The sequence below is a fragment of the Drosophila subpulchrella genome, chromosome 3R (genome assembly GCF_014743375.2).
Source record: "Drosophila subpulchrella strain 33 F10 #4 breed RU33 chromosome 3R, RU_Dsub_v1.1 Primary Assembly, whole genome shotgun sequence".
Taxonomy (NCBI): domain Eukaryota; kingdom Metazoa; phylum Arthropoda; class Insecta; order Diptera; family Drosophilidae; genus Drosophila; species Drosophila subpulchrella.
Genome location: NC_050609.1, coordinates 10,326,483 through 10,346,012, shown reverse-complemented (window position 1 = coordinate 10,346,012; position 19,530 = coordinate 10,326,483). Strand labels below are relative to the sequence as shown.

Below are 19,530 nucleotides of genomic sequence, written 5' to 3'. Positions count from 1 at the left end.
GTTATGATTATGGGAAGCAGATTCGTCAAAAGTTTTTAAATCATGTTTTCATATATTACTCCTGAGAACGCGCCAGTTATTATAGTTTTACAATAATTTAATTTGAATATAAGAACTTTTTTATTATTAGCAAAACATCAAGTTTTAAGGAATGAGTATTATTTTTAGTTCAAGTTAAAGTTGTTTTAGAGATTTGTACGCTTTTGTAAGTTATTATATCTATACTTTTAGCTAAATTATTTCGATGTGTAACATCTTTTAAATTCTTTAGAAATTTAACTAAAAAGAGCATCCAAGAAGACCCATCTTGATCGAATTACGCAAGCATTTCTGAGTAAAATATGACTCATGTGATTCCAGAGTAACGCTGTGTAATGCTTACAACACTCCCATTAGTTTCTGGAAGCAAATCTCTTTCTCTGCCCACTTTACTCTCTTGGGGACCGATAACCCCGACTGACCCTTGGTCATATCAACTCGGACTCTCGGCTGCCTGAATGCGATTGCGAATAGAGAAGGCAGTCGAAAGCTTCACCGAGCTCCGGCAGCATGTCGGACCCGGTTTGGACAACAGTTTTCCTATGGCTCCTCTGGCTGCCACACCTCCAGCCAAATGCTTGGGTTTCTGGCGAGGATTCACCACCACCCTTTCAGCGGATCTACCAATCGGAACAACCGGTGCGTCGTGCAAAGGCACACGAGATGGGCGGTCATGTGAATAAAAGTGTCGATCCCTGTGTGGATTTTTATGCCTATGCCTGTGGCAATTGGAAATCAACTTCTACGCCAAGGGAGCAACTGCAGCAGCAAACGGACCGCGAGCTCCTCCTGCTCCTGGAGGAGGCTGTGAGGAGGGAGGATAGCGTCATAGCTCGACAGGCGAAGGAGTTCTTCAAGTCCTGCGTGGCGGCACAGGCGCAACAAAGCCAGCAGCAGCAGCAGTTCCTCAGCGAGTTCATCACCCAGAATGGAGGATTTCCAGCGGTTCCGGGTTCCCAATGGGCGGTGCATCATCACGACTACGATTGGCTAAGTGTGCTGGGTCGACTGAGGCTCCACTATGGAATGGACATCCTCATCGGACTCCGGGTGGGTTATAACTACGGCAATGTGAACGAGAACAGCTTGTACTTGAGCGAACCCAGCACTATAATTCCACCCGAGTTGTGCACCCGAAATCGCTTGGACATCAGGGACTCCATTTACGAACCCCTGGAGCAACGAGTGGCTTCCGAACTCAAGTCTTGGCTGGCATTGGGACATGAGGAATCCGCTCGCCTGGCCGCCGACATCCTCAGCTTCGAGCATGAACTGTGTGGCGGAATGCAAGGTAGACCCTTTTATCCCTGGGATGGCGAAGAGCAACTATACGTGGCAAATTACAGTCGCAAAACATTGAGTGAGTTCTCAAATGCCTTCGAACTCGATCTGGCATCATATGTGAGGGCCAGCTATGACAGGGATATCTCCAAGCCTATTTACATGGCATCACCGGAATACTTTCGCCAACTAAAACGCACTGTGGGTGCTCACAATATCAGTTTGGTGGCCAACTACATTATGTACCGAGCGGTGTCATTCCTGAATTTCCCCCTAGATGATCGCCCACATTTGAGGAAAGGACAGTGCCTGGAACGAACCAAAGAACTACTTCCGACTGCTTTGGGAGAACTTTATGCCCGCCAGTTTGGAACGGAGGATAATATAACAGATCTTAATAACCTGTTTGAAAAACTAAAGACAGCCCTGAGACAGAGTTTGGGTGCAGACTGGTTGGTGGAGGGCAGCCAGCGAGTGGGTCAAGATAAGCTAAGGAACCTCAAGCTTGAGATGTCGGGTTACGAGCGCCCATTGATCCTCAAACTGCAGCTGGAGCGTGGAAACTATTGGCACAATCTCCGTCAGCTTTTGGGTGCGGTTCAATCGCACAGAAATAACCGCCTCTTCGAAGAATTCATGCCAGCTCCCTCGGATCCCGTGGATGCTTTTGAGGCCAGGGTGCGCCTGCGACCAGTTCAGAGACGTTTGGATATGGGATTGGCCCTGCTGCAGCCTCCTGCCTACGATCTCCACTATGGCCACGCCCTTCGCTATGCCACTTTGGGCGTTAAGCTGGCGCAACAGTTGGTAATGGCTTTCGACGATCCCCACTGGTCGGTTGGTCTGCTCGAGCGGGACAATTGGGATGGCCAAACAGCCTGGGAATATCACATTCGAAGCAAGTGCTTTGCCCGCCAGGTTGAACACTATTTGCGAGCAAATGAGAGTGCCACCATGCAGTTGATCACGGACAGTGGAGCCCTCAATGTCGCCTTCCGAGCGTATCTAACCTGGCTGGGATTCCAAGAGCCAAACAACGACTTCAGTAAGCTGACCAAGGAGACTCTACCGGAACTAAATTACACGAACACGGCTCTTTTCTTCGTGGCCTATGCCCAGCAGCACTGTAGTCTGGAGGAGATTCGTCCCAAAGGTGACCAATGGACACCGGGAGGATTCCTCTACAGCGCACGGCAGAATCATACCTGGACACGTCTGCAGGTTAATGGTCCACTTCGCAATTCAGTTGAATTCGCGAGGGAATTCCGGTGTCCCATTGGCTCTCCCATGAATCCTGCCAGCAAGTGTACTATATACTAAAAATAATTATAATTTGATTAAAAGCAATACACGAATTCTTTGACATATGAAATATACCCTTATCAGAACTACCCTTACGTTTGTTTTTTATGAAAATAAAGAATTACATTGGAATGTTCTATAGCTAACTCTTAGAATTTGAAAATAAAGCATATCTAGACAGATTGTTTGCTTTATTTAAATAATCTACATTTACTACATTCGCTGAGACTTCTATACTAAAGATCGGAAATGCTTCCCTGTCTGGAAGAGGTTATAAGCCTTCTAGTACTTTGAATTACAACATTCGCTAGCTTGATAATAGAAAAACCTTGTCACCAAGCGACTAGTAATATTTTGCTGTCAATGCCAAGATCTCGGTTGGCGAGGCCGAGTTTGTTTACTTCTCTCGCGGATTTCAGAGCTCCAATGGGTGCGATAACCCTCAGGGACTGAGAGCGAACTTGACCCAGTTCTCCCAGGTTCAAGCCCAGCCTGGAGATGCTACCGTTCCGTGGCTTATCAAGCCTCCAACCAGCTCAGTCGATTTTTTAACGCCAAGATGAGAGCTACCAGAAGCGCTTGGTTGAGTTTTCTGCTGGAATTGCTGCTCCTCCTTGGAATCCATATTGGCGATGTGACTGAGGGCCGACATAACGCCATGAACCGCCTGCAGATGGGTGGAAGCCTTCAGGATCCACGTGAGGAGCATATGGTGCGCCAACAAATGGCAACAAATGTTCAAAAGTACATGAACCTAAGCGTCGATCCCTGTACGGATTTCTTTGAGTACGCCTGTGGCAAGTGGGGTGGTTATCATAAGCGGCAGCTTCGCCCGGGAGAGTTGGCCACAGCCCAGCAGGTGATGGAGTCCAAAATCTCGGACCAATTGCAACAGCTACTGACGCAGCCCCTTCAACCACGAAATCATCCGAATGGCTACAGTGGTCCCAGTATGGCGAATGTCCGGAAGGTGAGAGACTTCTACGATTCCTGCGTGGCCGTGGAAGCAAATGCCCACGAAAGACGTCAATTCCTGATGAAGATCCTCAAGGATAACGGAGGACTGCGCAATGTGCCCAACTCCAATTGGCAGCACAACCGTCAGTGGGTGCAAACTATGGGTGAATTCAGAAGGAACTACGGATTGGAAATACTTCTGGGTTTGGATATCGATCTCAACCTACAGAATATGCAGGGGAATAGCATATACCTTGGTGAGCCCAAGCTAACCATTATCCCTGCGGAGCACTGCAATGCCTTGGCCACGCGAGTAGCTGAAGTGAAAGATGAGGTCTATGAGCAGGTGCAGCAGCAGGTGACGGACAACATGCGCGATTGGTTTGGCTTGGAAACCGGCGAGGCGGCTCGGTTTGCCGGAGATATAATCCGTTTCGAATTTGAGCTTTGCAAGGAAATAGGAGTGCAGGATATTCAAAAGCCCGAGGAGGAGTCTCAACCTCTGGGGCCGGTTCCCATTTACGGAGCACGCTCGCGAACTGGCCAAGAGCGTTTGCGTCGTCAAAATGGAGGAGTGACACTGGTCGATCTCACCAACGAGTTGGGCAATCAGTTGGACTTCAAAATGTTTGTAGAGGTCACCCTAGAGAGTCGGTATCAAGATAAAGTCTACCTCCGCTCCCCGGAATACTTAAAACATTTGGTCAAGACTGTAAGAGGCAACAACCGCATCACCGTTGGTGGCTACATTATGTACCTGGCCCTAAACGAACTGAATCAGCCGCCGGAGGCAGCTCCATCGGAACGTGCCCGCCAGTGCGTCCAGGTGACGCAACGCCTCTTTCCCCAGGTTCTGGGTGAGATGTTCCAGCGTCATGTGCAGCGCGATAATGCCAAACATGATTTGGACGAAGTCTTCAACGATGTGATCAAGGCTCTCGAGGAGCAGTTCCGTGTGGAATGGATGGACGAGAATGATCGCAGAGCGGCCAGGACAAGATCGTCGCAATATCGATTCTCACTGCCGGACTACCAGAGTTTGGATCTCTCCGATTTGCAGTTCCAGAAATCGGAGGACTACTGGCATCGATTGGAGATCGTTCTCAAATATCAATCTCATCAGCAGTTCGAGCGTCTGAAAGGCAACAGTTTTGGTTCGGATGGAGGGGGCCTGGAGGCATTCGAGGTGCGTACTGCCCTATCTCCTCGTCAGCAAATGGTCCTGGTGGGATGGGGTCTGCTGCAGGCTCCCTTCTACAATTACTACTATCCCAGGGCACTGAAATATGCTCTACTGGGCCAACGATTGGCCAGCGCATTGGTTCAGGCCTTCGACGACGAGGGATGGAACCATCATCCACAGGCCACGTCCCAATGGAACGAGCTAACCATGTCTGGCTACCGGAATGTCAGCGAATGCCAGCGGGCTCAGTACAGCAGTTACTTGTACAATGAACCTGGCGAATTTCGCAATGCCACCAGGCTCAGGGAGATCATAGCCGAGGGCAGCGGTCTTAACTTGGCCTTTAACGCCTATTTGGCTTGGCTGGAGCAGCAGGATCACAATATGCGTTTACTGCTGGCCAAAGAAACATTGCCGGAGCTGAACTTCACCAACACTCAGTTGTTCTTCATATACTTTGCACAGACTCGCTGCTGGGCCAAGGATAATCAGGAAGCCATATTGGAATCGATGCCCCTGATGCAGCACACACCGGAGAGATGGGATGTGAATGGACCGCTGAGCAACTCCGCGGAGTTCGGGCGGGAATTCGGATGTGCCCTGGGCACACCGATGAATAGTGGAGACAAGTGTTTGGTTTACTGATGATGACGAGACGGAAATAAAATACTTGAAAAGTAAGTCAAGAGTGGAATTACTGATCGGAGTGTGGGCCAGTTTTCTTAGGTGGGTATACAACAGCTGGGGACTAGATTTAACAGGCTCATAAAGCTGCCATCGATTGCATACTCTGAGATCTCTTTAAATAGTAAAACCCCTTGTGGTTCTCGCTGCCTCACAGATTTTGTGTCAATCGAAGCTCTTGAACACAGCTCGACGTGTCTACGGCCTGGTCTGGGTTTTAAGCACTCGAGCACGCAGCGCTCAATTCAAACCGATTCAGTAAAAGATATGGCCACTCGTTAATATCCATCCATCGGATGTGGGCAGCTCCCTCGACCTTGAACCGTCTGTCAATTGATTGCCCATGACAATATGGAAGTGAGCTACACGCATTTCCGTTTAGTTTAACATGAAGCTTACCTGCAAAGACAAAAGAATTGAAGAGAATTATTAGCTGAGGTTATATTAAAAAACACATTTAAATTGAGACAATTTAGTAATCACTTTGTAAATGACGTCGTCTGACCATTTATTTCAATTAAAAAGTTATATTGCACTTGTTAAGCTAACTACTGATTCACCTTTGCTGATCTCAATTATAAATATGTGCAGCCAAATGTTATGCAATTGTTTGATAGAGGTTTTCTATCAAAATACTCTAGAATTATTCTTTTATAAAAGTCCAGCAAAATATTTTAGATATATAGCTTTGCAAAATATCAATGGCTCTTTCAACTTATTTTGATAATTTCATATTTGCAAGACGTGAAAGTATTTCATGAATGAAACTACACGTTTACTGTTCAGAATCATTTTGCGACCTAATTTTGTACCTCGTGTGCGAGATTTCGCAGTGAAGCATCGCATTGACTTCAAATGGAGCGGAAGTGCACCATGGCCAGTGCATAATATTCTGTAAGCTCTTGGAGCGTATCATCAATTACAGCTATGCAAAAATGGCATACAATTTTTCATCTCGATGCGTCATGGGAGAAAAAAGTCCATAGCGATAATTAATGGTGGAAGTTTTGTAATCGCTTTAAAGACACGATAAAAAAAGAGAAAACCAAAACCTAATAAAAAAAAGAGCCAGCAAAGTAATTTTCAATTCACATTCGTAGGAAAAAGATGCCATGGTCTTGGGTATATCATTACGGGGCCCCACGAAACAAATGGGAAAAATGTTCGCACAACGGCCATAAAGTGACGCGGAATTCCAACCGAATGTCTGTCCCCTCTGCAGCCCCCCAAAAACCCAAGACCCCACGTGGCCCCCGGGCACCTTTAAGTATCTCGCTTCCCCCACAATTATCAGACTTTGGCGAGACAACAGCCATCAAATCGGCATCGTCGGCTCCGTTTGTTGCTGGTTAATCAGCAAAAAGAGAAAGAAATGCAAGAAACGGAAGCTTCGGAAAAGCCAATAACCATAATTACCAGATAATCCATAAAAAATAACGATGCTTAGTAGGCTTTCTATATGGTAATCAATGGGGTTATTCAACTGTCACCGGTCAACTGCGTTCAGTAGGTTTTCTGGGCCTAAGGAATCTTATGAGGAACAGTCTAGAAACACCCACACATTTAAGAGGATTTAACAAAAAGGTGTGGTTCCCCTTGGATCCTTTCCGGTTTCTATGTTTCTTTTAAAAGCGGCTTAATGAGGCTTTATTCCCAAGCACAATGGTGGAGACTGTGCATAACTTATGCAACATAATTCCACAATATCATCGCGGGCAAAGACGCTTAAGGGCCATAAATTTGACAAAGAAGCCAAAACTTAAATGAAAATGTGAGAAAAAAATCCGAAAACAGCGGCGGATAGAAACGAAACTAGAAATAAATGCCGCGCACGAGTCAATTTGATTAATCAACTTTACAAAGTCCCCAATAAATCAGGCGCAAGTATTTAAACAAGACAGACGCTAGGCAAATGACCCAGTTTCCTGCCCCCTATCTATCTTTCTATCTATCTGTTTGCCTGACTGCCTGTGGGTCTTCGAGTGGCATTACCAATCTATGCCAAGTGACTCCAAAAAACAAGCGGCCCAAAGACTACTGATTCCCCCGGGCACATTTGCTTGTTCTTTTATAATGTTGAGGAGCGATTCCATATTTCATTCACACATTTTTAACCTAAATTCGGGAATGTCTTTACATTAGTTTTCAAAAAAAAAAACAAATAGCAACAGACGAGTGGAAGTACCCTAACTAAGTGGTTCTACACATGTCGTGGGGCATTCCAACCAATTGATCTTGAATGTGGCCAAGAGAATAGACTCGAAGACCGATCGATGAATGGCCAGCAGGTGTGCCAGTGATGGGGAAATTCTTTTCAAGCACAAGAAAACTCTTTGCAGGCAGTAAAAGTGATGATATCCAAGCACTTGACGGCATGAACAGGTTTTGGTATCTTAACCACTTCTCATAGACAGATAAAGGGAGACTCTGAGATCTCATATATCATATGAATCTGGGTGCAAACACTTTTGTAATTTAAAACTGTTTACGTTATGTCAAAGACAACAGCAGGCGGGGAGAAACGAGAGCGAAGCTTGAGGAACTCACATATCTCGGCACATATTGCTTCAGAGTTATTATTATATCTCTGCGGCAACTTCGCATGTGGGCGACGCCTCTGGCCTGTCATATATGGCCTCCATTTATTCACAGTGCATATGTACAGGTTATAAATACTTTACATGCGACTTTGGCAAGCCATAAGTAATGAAATTTATTTCCCAGTCAATTGAATTCTTGCTCACAGTAGGTATGGAGCCTGGGTGCGCCCATATTTAGTTTTGTCCAAAACAATTTGTCATTATTCTAAGGCATTACAATTTAAAGCCGACGCAATGGGCTGCAAAATGTGAATATGAATATATTTAAATATTTCCAATTCCAAATCTCTTGTACATATATAAGAAATTCTTGCCTAACAAGCTTTTGTGACATCATGTTGGAGATATTTTTTAAAATATATATTCTCTTAAACATTTAATAATTCCTCGGGAATATTTGAACTATATTTAAAAACTTCTTATCAATAACTTCTCTGAGTCAATGTTTTTAAAATGGATGTCTCTTTAATCTCAAGTTCTTAATAACATTATTTTTCTGGGGCAGACAGTAATTTGAGTTACAGAAACACGACATTTTATAAATAATGGTTTCTCTCAGTGTGGCAAGCAATCAGATTACTACCGAAACTCCATAAATACTGCATACGTGTTTAATTAACAGGAGATATCAGACTGCAATCGATGGGGGTGTTCCAGGGGACTCGAAACCAATAAACAAGGTCCAAATGGGTTGGCTTGCAGAAAGTTTTCCGGCTCAGAGGGTGGTCAATATTCATATCGCGTCGACCACATGGAACAACCCTCTTCCGCCAGCTGGCAGATGTTGCTTCTACATGGCCTTTTGGGTTCCTGCCACCGAAAACTACATCTTGGCGAGTGTGGGCCAGTGACTCAGTTGCGATCCATTTGGGGAGCGGAATCAATTGCACACAGCACGCAAAAGAAAAGTATCTGCGGGTAAAGGTAGCGTGTCAAGGAAACGGGGCTGGAACACCACCCCACCCATTGAACACCGCCCACCGCCCACCGACCACCACCCCCCCTAACAATCAGCTGAGAGGCGGAAAGAGAGCAGCGCCCTCTCACTCTCAGAAAATCGATTTTCCAAAACAAATGCAAACTTGTGGCTGCCTTGGCAGATATATTTTCCCAAATAATAACCCATTTACCTTGGCAAAATGTAAATCTTTGTCGATTCAAGCTGGGAAGTCCATTGTAGAAGTACACAAAGTGACTGTATCCATCATATGTGTGTATACATTGCCTTGTTCCAGCGATAAAAGCGTAAACAATTGATAATTTCTTAAGCACAAAAACACAAAGCGTAGCACTTGGCGACCAGTGATTCAGTTAAACAAAATAGCCACATGAAACTCAATGCTCGCATTAAAATTTTATTTGAAATGCACTCTACGCACTGCTGGAAATGTGAATTACAGCCCGGAGAGATGAAGATTTCAGTGGGTATCAGTGGGTGTGGTGAGTTTCCCTTAGAGGGCGCGCAGAACCCTTGCTCAGGACTTATCGATTTGGTAATTAGACGCGAGAAGAACAAAACTAAAACCAGCGACTTAGTTTTCTATTGCACTTCAATGAGAAGAAATCAAGAAAGCCACTATTTGTATGCGTATATACAATCCAAAACTCAAATCCGCAGGGGATACACACGATAAGGCGATTTCCGACCGAACCACGAGTCACTCAGCCAGCGAGCGAAGTGAACGTCGACCGTCGATGTGTGGCGCTGCTTTGTAACTCATTTGGGCGCTCGGCCCGACGCTCTCATCTCACTCCGCCCGTTATGCTGGCGCCGCTGCCCGCGCAGCATAAGTCGGCGGAGGCAGAGGCAGAGGCACTTACCCCAGGCCTTCTACAGACAGTGGGCCAACTCTTCCAGTGGCATAAGGCTACCCAACATAGCCGAAAAGAGAGCCTATTCAAGAATCATTTTAAAAAAAACATCATATTTAAATACAATACATCAAAACGGATGTCCAAAACATAAAACAATAACTTAATTGCTAAGGCAAATAAAGTGTACAATTCCATAGCTGGTTTTGATTTTACAAAGAAATCATTTAAATTCATCAAAACCAATCTCCAAGTTCTAGATCAACAATGGTTTTAAAAACTTTTCTAATTTCTAGTCGAAAACCCCATTTCTTAATCATACTAGAAATAAAAAATATTTTAGGGAATTATATTCTATTGTTTTAATGATGGCGTAAACATAAAATAGTATCTCAAGATCTTAAGCAGTAAAACATCTCTTACTATAAAACATCTCAAAGTTTAACGATTTTTTGAAGAATTTTGCAAACTATTCTGCATTTATAGGGTGTTATAAGTAGATTTTAAGAAATTGGTCTTGGAATGTACTGGTATTTCGTTAAAATAGATTTTTTGAAATACTTTTTATAAAAAACAAAAGATATACAATTTTGATTATATGCTTCGTTTTAAATTTATGTTTTTAAAACAAGAATATCCATAAACAATATTTTGTAAAAGTCCCTCTAAACCTCAAGAATTCCCACAGTTAGGGTATTCAAAACAACAATCCCCGGCGGGCATTCCAGAGAGCGATATTCAGCAAAAGTCGCCGAGTGCCTCTGGAACTCAGTCGGAAAAGTGGAGCACTGTGTTCGTGCTGATAGCCGTATAGCCGAGTGCTTCATGACACAGAGCCCATGACTAGATCCGCCGTATATGCTATTCCGTTGTGTGCGTGCTGATAGGCGGACGGAAAATCGAATCGTGCGCTGGCCGATCAATAACCCAAAAGTAAACAGCCGAGGGAAAACAAAGCCAACTGTCGATCGGTCACGCATGCGCCCGAAACACCGTGAATTATTACCAATCGTGTTTGGCCTACTGGCAATTGGTTTTGGGGAACTGGTTTCTCTGGGGGGGGTTGACATTTCCAAGACGATCCGCATTCTATGCAGATTAGAGCCGCCGCCAAACGCTAGCGATTTTCCAACTGCGCGAGCGCAGGAAACCCGTTTCGTTCCGTTCCGATCCGAGGTTAATGACACAAACAGACATTGTACATTATCTATGCAGTTGCTGCATCAGTTTCAGCCATTAGCTAACAATTGCCAACAGATGAGCTAATGATCAAGTGGCGGTCAGTTGGCAGGCACGCAATATGCTCGTACTACATTATCTACGGACCGACAGTTCCGAAACATCAAAGAATCCAAAAGAAGCTGACACAGCTGGACATGCGATGCGCAGCGAAATGGGTTTATTTTCTTATTAGCCAACTTTCAATCATCAACGAAAGAAAGTGTGCACAATTGAATTAACTAGACGGGGAAAATTCCTTAATATTTTTGGGTATAATCTGTGGAAATCATATTAAAACAAAGGTATGCTTTTGAAATTAGTTTGCCTCATTGATTCATCATATAAATAATATGATCTAGTAATTACTAATTTTGAATTTTTTTGAAAATATTACATTTGAAATTTAAGTTAAGAGTTAAGTTTAAGAGTCAATCCCCAGAGTTATAAACATTTTGTCAAAATAACTTCCCTAATGGGCTGTTGATCCAACCCTGACGATAACAAATTCAACACACTTCTCAACATAAGAGATTGCCGCTCTGGAAAAACGATTTTCCAATGCGCAGGCGCACTTTTGGCCAGGAAATGACAGAAAAATTGAGAGGGAGAAATGGGGAGCGAGTGCAGAGCATAATGAAAATGTGTTACAGCCACTAGGCTGGCATAAAGGTAAAGAATCTGCATAAACTGCCTATGCCACGTTTTGATGAATCATTTGGTTGGGTTAGGCATGCAACCTCTATGCGGAGTGGGAGTGGGAGTTTGTGGAACTGGGTGGTTTTGGGCGGGGGTTGAGTCATTTGCCAGGCAGCCTGCCCAAAGGAGTACATAATTGATGTATGGGCCAGACTGCGTGACTGCGGCTAATGGCAGCTGTTAAAGTTGGCCACCGACCAACGGTGGCAGACCAACTGGCAGACGTTCTTGTGTAAACAGCCTGAGAGACCGGTATCTAAACGTAATCAATACATTAAGAATTTCCAATAACTTCCGGCATTGCCCAAACGAAAAAGGTTACCCAAAATGGTAATCAATCGAGTCATTAGAGGCGAAGGGTTCCACGCCATTGATATGGAAATGAGTCGTAGTTTTTCTCCCAAGAACCACTGATTGGAAAAGCGTACTCCCAGGCAGTCGGGGGCACCAATCGCATCGATACGTTTGAATGCCCCGAGATTTACGTGTGACTTTAGAGCCGAAAGCTTGATTATGACGATATGTATTTCCATAAACAAAGCGAAGCTTTTGTCAGCGCCAAGCTCGTATTACTGTTTGTGTTTATTTTTTTGGTTTTTTGTTTTCAGTATTTCGATATAGTGTTCCAAACGAGTTTAACGAAAAGACCTCAAAGATATCAAAGTTATTTCTTAGTCACTGCAAGATACAGAGCTACAGTTGAATATCCGTGATTTGACATTTGCAAGATGCATTTGATTAGTCCATAACTTATCTGTATATATTAAGACATTCTTTAAATATTTTGGGAATGAATTACATAAGATTATTGATTATAAACTGATAGATTCATTACGAAAACGGATCTTTAAGCCAGAATATGTATTAAACATTATTATTGCTTCTCAATTATTGGTGATCAATATATTTAGGTTTCTTTGGAGTTGTTAATGTTTTTTTTTAATGGTTTACTAAAAAGTTCTTAAAGTAATTCAAGGAAATGGATTTATAAACTAAGAAAAATGATCAAACATCTTTAAAAAATTAAAACAATTTGTGTTCTTCATAGTTTGTATGTTTTGGTTGGTTTACATTTACGGAAGTTTCTGTATAATGCAGAACTAATGAGGTGCACCTCGCTCATGCCTCGCGATAATTATCAAGTTAATAACTCAACACTAATTAGTCAGGTGGTTTGATGGGCAGGCAGGCGCCCCAGGGGGAGGGGCTATGCGACCCTAGGTCGCGGACCAAAAAAAAACCATTTTAACGCTGCCAATGTGAAAACGAAAGCGATACGATTTTCGGCGAGGAAAATCCGTCGATGGGAAACCGAAAACCGAAAACTGAAAACTTAAAACCCAGTCGGAATGCGACGGAATGGGAAACTGGAGCTCGAAAGCAATCCGAATGCCAGGCGAATGGGTAAATTAAATCGCAGCATCAGCGGTAGCAAATCAACTTAATGACGACGGCTGGCAACTTTTCCAACTGTTTTTTTTTCGATTTTATCTGCCGATCGGATCGTGAGGTGAAATGAATTTAAGTTGCCTTTTTTTTACGACCCACAATAAGGGGCTAAAAAATCGATGAGTGCTCAATTAACTGTTATTCGTAGTACGCCCACACATAGACACACACACACATTTATATACACTTGCAAATAAATAACAATGTGTTTTACCTTTTTTAGTTGATTTTCAGTGGCTTTTTGGCAATTGTCTCAACAAAACAACTTCATTTCTGCAAGTGCCACTCCCACTTCAGTTTTTCGTTGCCAAAATTACCATCCGGAATTTCTTCAGGGGGTTTTATTTGTGTGCCCACCACTGTTTAATACAATTTACTTTTTGCAGTTATGTCAACTTCTCTCTTTCAGCGCGGCGTCCTTTGTTGTTGTTGTTGCAAAATTGTTCGTGTAAATTATGTACAATGGTGGTTGTTTCAGTTGCAGGTGGTTTAAAACACTCGCGTTCGTTGGGTTTACGTGGTTTCGATTGCACTAGGTGCCGCACGCATAATTTGCAAACTGCAAATCGTCGTTTTCGTTGGTAATTTGGCTATTGGTTGGCTTAAAACACGGAGAAAACTTTCGACGTTTCTTGTTGGTTTTTTTATAATGGTAATAGCGGCCAGTGTGTCCACACGGTCTGGAAAAGTAAAACTCGGGGAACAGTTACCCGCTTAGGGTGACCATTTGGTGGCTTCTGTTGCAAATCGATGTGGGTTTTTGCGAGGCTTTCTGCTAAATTGAGTGGCATGGTCATCCTAAGAAAATAACAGTTAAATCACTGCTTTGCTGGCGAAGTTGCCAGATTAGTTATAGAATTTCTTATTGCTAACTTTATTGAAAATCAATTATCTTACTTGGATCTTTAATATATTATATCAGAAATTTATTTCTATTTTGTTTATTTTTGGTTTTAAAAAACATATGAATATGATTTAGTCGCAAAAAAGAAAATCATAAAAATTGTACACTTTTATTTAGATACAATTAACAAACTTAATCATTTTACAAAACTTTATTTATTTTATTATATATTATTATTAACTATTTCAACGACTATCGATAATTCGATGAACATTTGGCAACCCTATTGCTGACGCCGCACTCGAAGCTAAAATTTGTTTACCTTTAAAGAAATGCTAACAAATTATATTTTAGTCATATTATTAGTGAGTTTTGGAAGTAAAGCATGTGCAGACGATGAAGGACTATGCAGTGCAGATCAAAAATCCTGTGGGTCAAGTAAACCCGACGAACCAAACCAGGATGAGTGTAAGCAACTTGTTGCCGGCTTTGATTTTACTAGGTTTAATATAAATCCACTGATTTTAGTAAGCTTCAAGATACGTCGGCAGATCGAGAAAGCTAATGCCGACTATAAGCCCTGCAGCAGCGATCCCAAGGACACCGATTGCTCCTGCCACACGGATGTTCTGAAGCGGGATCTCGCACCCTACAAGTCAACAGGTGTCACCCGGCAAATGATCGAAAGTTCGGCGAGATATGGAACGAAATACAAGATATATGGACACCAATTGTACCGGGATGCCAACTGCATGTTCCCAGCCCGCTGCCAGGGCATCGAGCACTTTCTCCTGCCACTGGTGGCGACGCTACCCAACATGGATCTCGTGATAAACACCAGGGATTACCCGCAACTAAATACCGCTTGGGGTAACAGTGCTGGTGGTCCGGTCTTCTCGTTTTCCAAGACAAAGGAGTACCGCGACATCATGTACCCTGCCTGGACATTCTGGGCTGGAGGACCAGCCACCAAACTGCATCCTCGTGGCATCGGGCGCTGGGATCAGATGCGCGAGAAGTTGGAGAAGCGGGCGGCAGCTATTCCCTGGTCGCAGAAGCGCGATATGGGATTCTTTCGAGGCTCACGCACCTCCGACGAGCGGGACTCCCTAATCCTGCTCTCCCGCCGAAATCCGGAGCTGGTGGAGGCTCAGTACACCAAAAATCAGGGCTGGAAGTCACCCAAAGATACACTAGATGCACCGGCCGCTGATGAGGTGTCCTTCGAGGATCACTGCAAGTACAAGTACTTGTTTAATTTCCGAGGAGTGGCCGCCAGTTTTCGGCTGAAGCATCTGTTCCTTTGCAAGTCGCTGGTCTTCCATGTGGGCGACGAGTGGCAGGAGTTCTTCTACGACCAACTGAAGCCATGGGTGCACTATGTGCCGCTAAAGAGCTACCCCAGTCAGCAGGAATACGAGGAAATATTGTCATTCTTCAAGAGAAACGATGCCCTGGCCCAGGAAATCGCTCAGCGAGGATACGACTTCATCTGGCAGCACCTGCGCATGAAGGACATCAAGTGCTACTGGCGAAAGCTGTTGAAGAGCTATGTAAAGCTTCTGAACTACGAGGTGAAGCCTGAGGATGAGCTAATCTATATTTCACTTAAAAAAGATGAGCTGTAGGGACTAAATTAGTATTAAGTCAAACGATTTCTCACTACTTTATAAAAGCATTTACTTTTAAGATACCGTTAATCTCTATAAACTGTCCACATTCCAATTATTTTTTACTTTTTAATATTCCTCAAAAGTAATAATTATAAAACACATTTATCTTTTTTTATCTCTTAAAAATGTTGAATACGAGTATCAGACATCATTTGTTTCAGGACTCACAGTATAATTAGGTAAATTTGGAAGAAAAACATGTAAATTCTTCAAAATTTTAACGATGACCCTGCCAAAGAGATGTCTTTTAGTAGGAGCCCTGCTTCTGTTTTGTGTACCGAATGCGCGGTCCGTCTCCCAGGACAAATGCACAGCCATCGCGCAGTTTTCAAATTCTAATAGTAAGATGATGTCTCCTTTTAAAGTAATGTTTTAATAGTTTATATCCCCCAGTCAGCTACGACTTTGTGCCGCAGATCATAAAGGCGCTGGCGGTCTATCAACCATGTGATCCCGGTGATTCGAAGTGCCTCTGCCATGCCCAGACCATGCGGAAAGACTTGGAGCCTTATGTGGGCAAAGGTATCTCACCAGAGATGATGGCTCAGTCCAAGCGGTTAGGCACCTTTTACCAAGTAATCCGCGGGCGCATCTATCGCCAGGAGAACTGCTCGAATCCCAAGCGATGTGCTGACGTGGATGATCTCCTCTTGGACATTGCCGGTGATCTGCCAGATCTAGAACTGGTTCTCAATGTGCGCGACTGGCCACAGGTTCATTTTCTGTCCGGTTTGAGTGGTCCGGTGTTTTCCTACTCCACCACGGACAGTCACCTGGACATTATGTACCCTGCGTGGTCGTTCTGGACCACCACGGGTCCCATCCTACAGCATTATCCCCACGGTCTGGGTCGCTGGGACTGGATGCGCCAACTTTTAGCGGCTAGGGCGGCTAAAATTCCTTGGGATGCCAAGCAAGCAAAGGTTTTTTTCAGAGGATCTCGTTCTTCCCCGGAGCGGGACAATCTGGTGAGGCTCTCCCGCAGATGTCCAAATTTGGTCGATGCCCAGTATACAGCTGGCCACCCCATCGATGCTGATCCCGCAGAGGAGGTGTTTTTGGTCGAGCACTGCCAGTACAAGTACCTGTTTAACTTCCGGGGCGTGGCCGCCAGTTTCCGACTGCGTCACATCCTGCTCTGCCGCTCGCTAGTGCTCCATGTGGGCGACCAGTGGCAGGAGTTCTTCTACAGCCAACTGAAGCCCTGGGTGCACTACGTTCCCGTGGCCAGCGACGCCGATGTGGAGCAGCTGGCAGAGCTGGTGCTGTATCTGCGCGAGCATGATGATCTAGCCGAGGAGATTGCGGAAAGGGGACACCAATTCGTTTGGCTCCACCTACGAATGGAGGATGTCCAGTGCTACTGGAGCAAGTTGCTCCGGGAATACGCAAAGCTGCTGACTTATAAAGTACATCTGAAGACGGGCTTACTCGAGGTGTCCAACAAAAGAGCGGTCCAGTTGTATCGCGGGTAATAATATCTAAAAGTATTAATAAATTAAAAACAAAATAGGAAAAATAAATAACGCTTGAAAATCATTTCGAATTTCCAGTGTTTCCACACCCACTCGCAGGATGTTAACTTTGGAATATTGGTGGGTATAAAAAAGAATTGATTGGTGTTCTTTAAGATCTAGCCCTGAATATGGCTTATTAGTCTTCCCATAGCTAACCCAGATAATTTAATTAGGCTTAAAATTGACAATTTAATTAAGCTTAAAGTTGACAATTTGATTTACATTTTAAATTCTACCAACCAGTGTGACCCCTCTACATTTCACAGCCTGTGGTCAATTGTTACGTCACTGGCCAACAGCTGTTCAAAGTTTTTGATTTGGATTCGAAAGCATTACATGGGTTCCGCATCATGGCAGCTCAGTTGAATCCCTTCCGCAATGCGTTCCGGCTGCCGGCGAAACAGCGGATCAACTGGTTCCCTGGTCACATGACCAAGGGAATGCGCCAAATCCAGCAAAAGCTCAGAAATGTCGACTGCATAGTGGAAATCCACGATGCACGCATCCCACTGGCGGGCAGGAACTCTCAGTTCTTCGACACAATCACCGGTGGGTAAACAACCCAACTTCCATTCAATAGTATCATCTAATCGGAAATTTCCCCCTAGGAAGTGGCGTTAAACCGCATATTCTGGTTCTGAACAAAGTCGATCTCCTGGGCGCCAAGCAGCAAAAGAATGTGCTCCAGCAACTGCGAAGACAACAGCCCGAACTCCAGCACATCCTGTTCACCAACTGCAAGGATCAGCGGAATCACGGCGTGCTGGACATCCTGCCCTTGGCCACTCGCCTCGTGGGCGAGAGCAGTCGCTTCAATCGCACCCAGGCGGCGGAGCACAATCTCATGATCATTGGGGTGCCCAATGTGGGCAAGAGTTCCGTGATTAATGTCCTGAGGAATGTACATCTCAAGAAGAAAAGTGCAGCCCGTGTGGGCGCAGAGGCGGGCATCACTCGAGCTGTCGGGGAGCGCATCAAAATCCAAGAGAATCCGCCTGTCTACATGATCGACACACCTGGTATCCTACAGCCTTCCATAAAAGACGATGAGATGGGCATGAAGCTGGCCCTGGTGGGCTGCCTCCCAGATCACATAGTGGGTGAGGATCTGATAGCCGACTACCTGCTCTACTGGCTGAATAGTCACCGCAGGTACGATTACGTGGAGAAGCTGAAACTGAGCTCCGGACCCAGTGACAATATCAGCGCCGTGCTGGCGGAGTACTCCCATCGGGAGGAGCTGTTCCACAAGGTCAAACAGTACGACGGCAGGGTGGAGGTGATGACAAATTTATTGGCGGCCGCGAGAAAGTTTATACACTTCTTTCGCTCCGGCCAGCTAGGCTACATAAATCTGGATGAGCCCAGCGGTTTCAGATAGCTTTACATACGTACGTCACGTTAACTTAAGGGCTAAGATTAAAATTTGAACAGAAGAATCTGCTGGCGTCCTTATTGATTCTCCGTCATGGGCACATCTATGCCAATGTCACCCACGCCGGGCACTGGAATCGAGTATGAAACGCTGGCCAGGTCGTCGGGATCATCGGCGAGATCCATGGGCGTGTGGTGCTGCGGCACTTGATCAACCTGGGGCAAGCCACCGAGATGGCCGACCAACTCCGCTGCCTGATCCACCTCTGGTTGGGGCACCTCGACGGGAGCACTACTGATGTGCGGATAGGCGGTGCGCGAGGCCGACAATCGCAGCTCCTCCGGCACGCCCTTCATCCGCCGTGCTATGTGTCGCGTGTAGGGAGCCATCTTCTGGTAGTAGGCAATCAGCATCTGGGGATCCTTCTCCGATAGCTGACTGCTGGGCACCAGGTCGAACTCATCGCAGAACTGCCAGCGCACTAGGTACTTAATGTCCCCCGTGACATCCGTGGCGCCCACAATCTCGGCCAGCTCCAGGCCGCGCTCGTAGCCACGCAGCTTCTGAATCTCCTCGCACTTGGGCTTCTTCTCTCCACGCTTCTTAGACTTGGCTCGCGATTCCTCGAATTTCTGGATGAGATTGGGGCAGTCGCAGTTCTCCTCTGGTTCCCAGGTATTGTCCGCCGACGTGTAGCCGCGCCACTTGATGAAGTACTCCACCTTGCCCTCGCTGGTGATGCGCTTGTCCATGATGCGCTCCACCACGAAGTTGGGCTCGTTTTTAACCATTTTTTATTGGGCTTTTCGAGGATTGTTTACAATTTGTTTAAAATGGCTTGGGTTTTTTCTTCCTCTTGCGAGTGTGACCGTTTGCTTATGGGTTGAATATACCAAA

At 45.0% G+C, this 19,530-nt stretch overlaps 6 protein-coding genes across 7 annotated transcripts; 5 read left to right on the top strand and 1 right to left on the bottom strand.

The window, feature by feature from the left end:
• The first annotated feature begins 516 nt into the window (after window positions 1-516).
• Window positions 517-2,711, top strand: LOC119545718 (neprilysin-4). Its single transcript, XM_037851533.1, has one exon. The coding sequence runs from the start codon at window positions 550-552 to the stop codon at window positions 2,638-2,640; it is 2,091 nt and encodes a 696-aa protein (XP_037707461.1). The 5' UTR covers window positions 517-549; the 3' UTR covers window positions 2,641-2,711.
• Window positions 2,712-3,158: 447 nt separating this feature from the next.
• Window positions 3,159-5,443, top strand: LOC119545717 (endothelin-converting enzyme homolog). Its single transcript, XM_037851532.1, has one exon. It carries the CDS (start codon window positions 3,182-3,184, stop codon window positions 5,405-5,407), a length of 2,226 nt encoding a protein of 741 aa, XP_037707460.1. The 5' UTR covers window positions 3,159-3,181; the 3' UTR covers window positions 5,408-5,443.
• Window positions 5,444-14,346: 8,903 nt separating this feature from the next.
• LOC119549047 (O-glucosyltransferase rumi) lies at window positions 14,347-15,796 on the top strand. The gene is made up of 2 exons (XM_037856746.1): window positions 14,347-14,536; window positions 14,597-15,796. The coding sequence occupies exons 1-2, from the start codon at window positions 14,401-14,403 to the stop codon at window positions 15,694-15,696; spliced, it is 1,236 nt and encodes a 411-aa protein (XP_037712674.1). The 5' UTR covers window positions 14,347-14,400; the 3' UTR covers window positions 15,697-15,796.
• A 92-nt stretch (window positions 15,797-15,888) lies between these two features.
• Window positions 15,889-17,280, top strand: LOC119549062 (O-glucosyltransferase rumi). Of its 2 annotated transcripts, none has more exons than XM_037856771.1 (2): window positions 15,889-16,082; window positions 16,135-17,278. In XM_037856771.1, the coding sequence occupies exons 1-2, from the start codon at window positions 15,965-15,967 to the stop codon at window positions 17,214-17,216; spliced, it is 1,200 nt and encodes a 399-aa protein (XP_037712699.1). In that variant the 5' UTR covers window positions 15,889-15,964; the 3' UTR covers window positions 17,217-17,278. The 2 variants fall into 2 exon arrangements, with proteins under 2 accessions (XP_037712699.1, XP_037712707.1); XM_037856779.1 differs by having other exon boundaries at window positions 15,954-16,082; window positions 16,121-17,280.
• A 263-nt stretch (window positions 17,281-17,543) lies between these two features.
• On the top strand, window positions 17,544-18,697 carry LOC119549078 (mitochondrial ribosome-associated GTPase 1). Its single transcript, XM_037856791.1, has 2 exons — window positions 17,544-17,807; window positions 17,867-18,697. Exons 1-2 carry the CDS (start codon window positions 17,609-17,611, stop codon window positions 18,637-18,639), a joined length of 972 nt encoding a protein of 323 aa, XP_037712719.1. The 5' UTR covers window positions 17,544-17,608; the 3' UTR covers window positions 18,640-18,697.
• On the bottom strand, window positions 18,533-19,502 carry LOC119549092 (chromobox protein homolog 3). Its single transcript, XM_037856827.1, has one exon. It carries the CDS (start codon window positions 19,422-19,424, stop codon window positions 18,711-18,713), a length of 714 nt encoding a protein of 237 aa, XP_037712755.1. The 5' UTR covers window positions 19,425-19,502; the 3' UTR covers window positions 18,533-18,710.
• Between the last annotated feature and the right edge of the window lie 28 nt (window positions 19,503-19,530).

Bases quoted from the DNA above. Each gene is read 5' to 3' on its own strand.
- LOC119545718 (XM_037851533.1), top strand. From the start codon at position 550: ATGTCGGACCCGGTTTGGACAACAGTTTTCCTATGGCTCCTCTGGCTG.
- LOC119545717 (XM_037851532.1), top strand. From the start codon at position 3,182: ATGAGAGCTACCAGAAGCGCTTGGTTGAGTTTTCTGCTGGAATTGCTG.
- LOC119549047 (XM_037856746.1), top strand. From the start codon at position 14,401: ATGCTAACAAATTATATTTTAGTCATATTATTAGTGAGTTTTGGAAGT. The intron at 14,537-14,596 runs GTAAGCAACTTG...CACTGATTTTAG, and splicing joins CGAACCAAACCAGGATGAGT to TAAGCTTCAAGATACGTCGG.
- LOC119549062 (XM_037856771.1), top strand. From the start codon at position 15,965: ATGACCCTGCCAAAGAGATGTCTTTTAGTAGGAGCCCTGCTTCTGTTT. The intron at 16,083-16,134 runs GTAAGATGATGT...TATATCCCCCAG, and splicing joins GCAGTTTTCAAATTCTAATA to TCAGCTACGACTTTGTGCCG.
- LOC119549078 (XM_037856791.1), top strand. From the start codon at position 17,609: ATGGCAGCTCAGTTGAATCCCTTCCGCAATGCGTTCCGGCTGCCGGCG. The intron at 17,808-17,866 runs GTGGGTAAACAA...ATTTCCCCCTAG, and splicing joins GTTCTTCGACACAATCACCG to GAAGTGGCGTTAAACCGCAT.
- LOC119549092 (XM_037856827.1), bottom strand. From the start codon at position 19,424: ATGGTTAAAAACGAGCCCAACTTCGTGGTGGAGCGCATCATGGACAAG.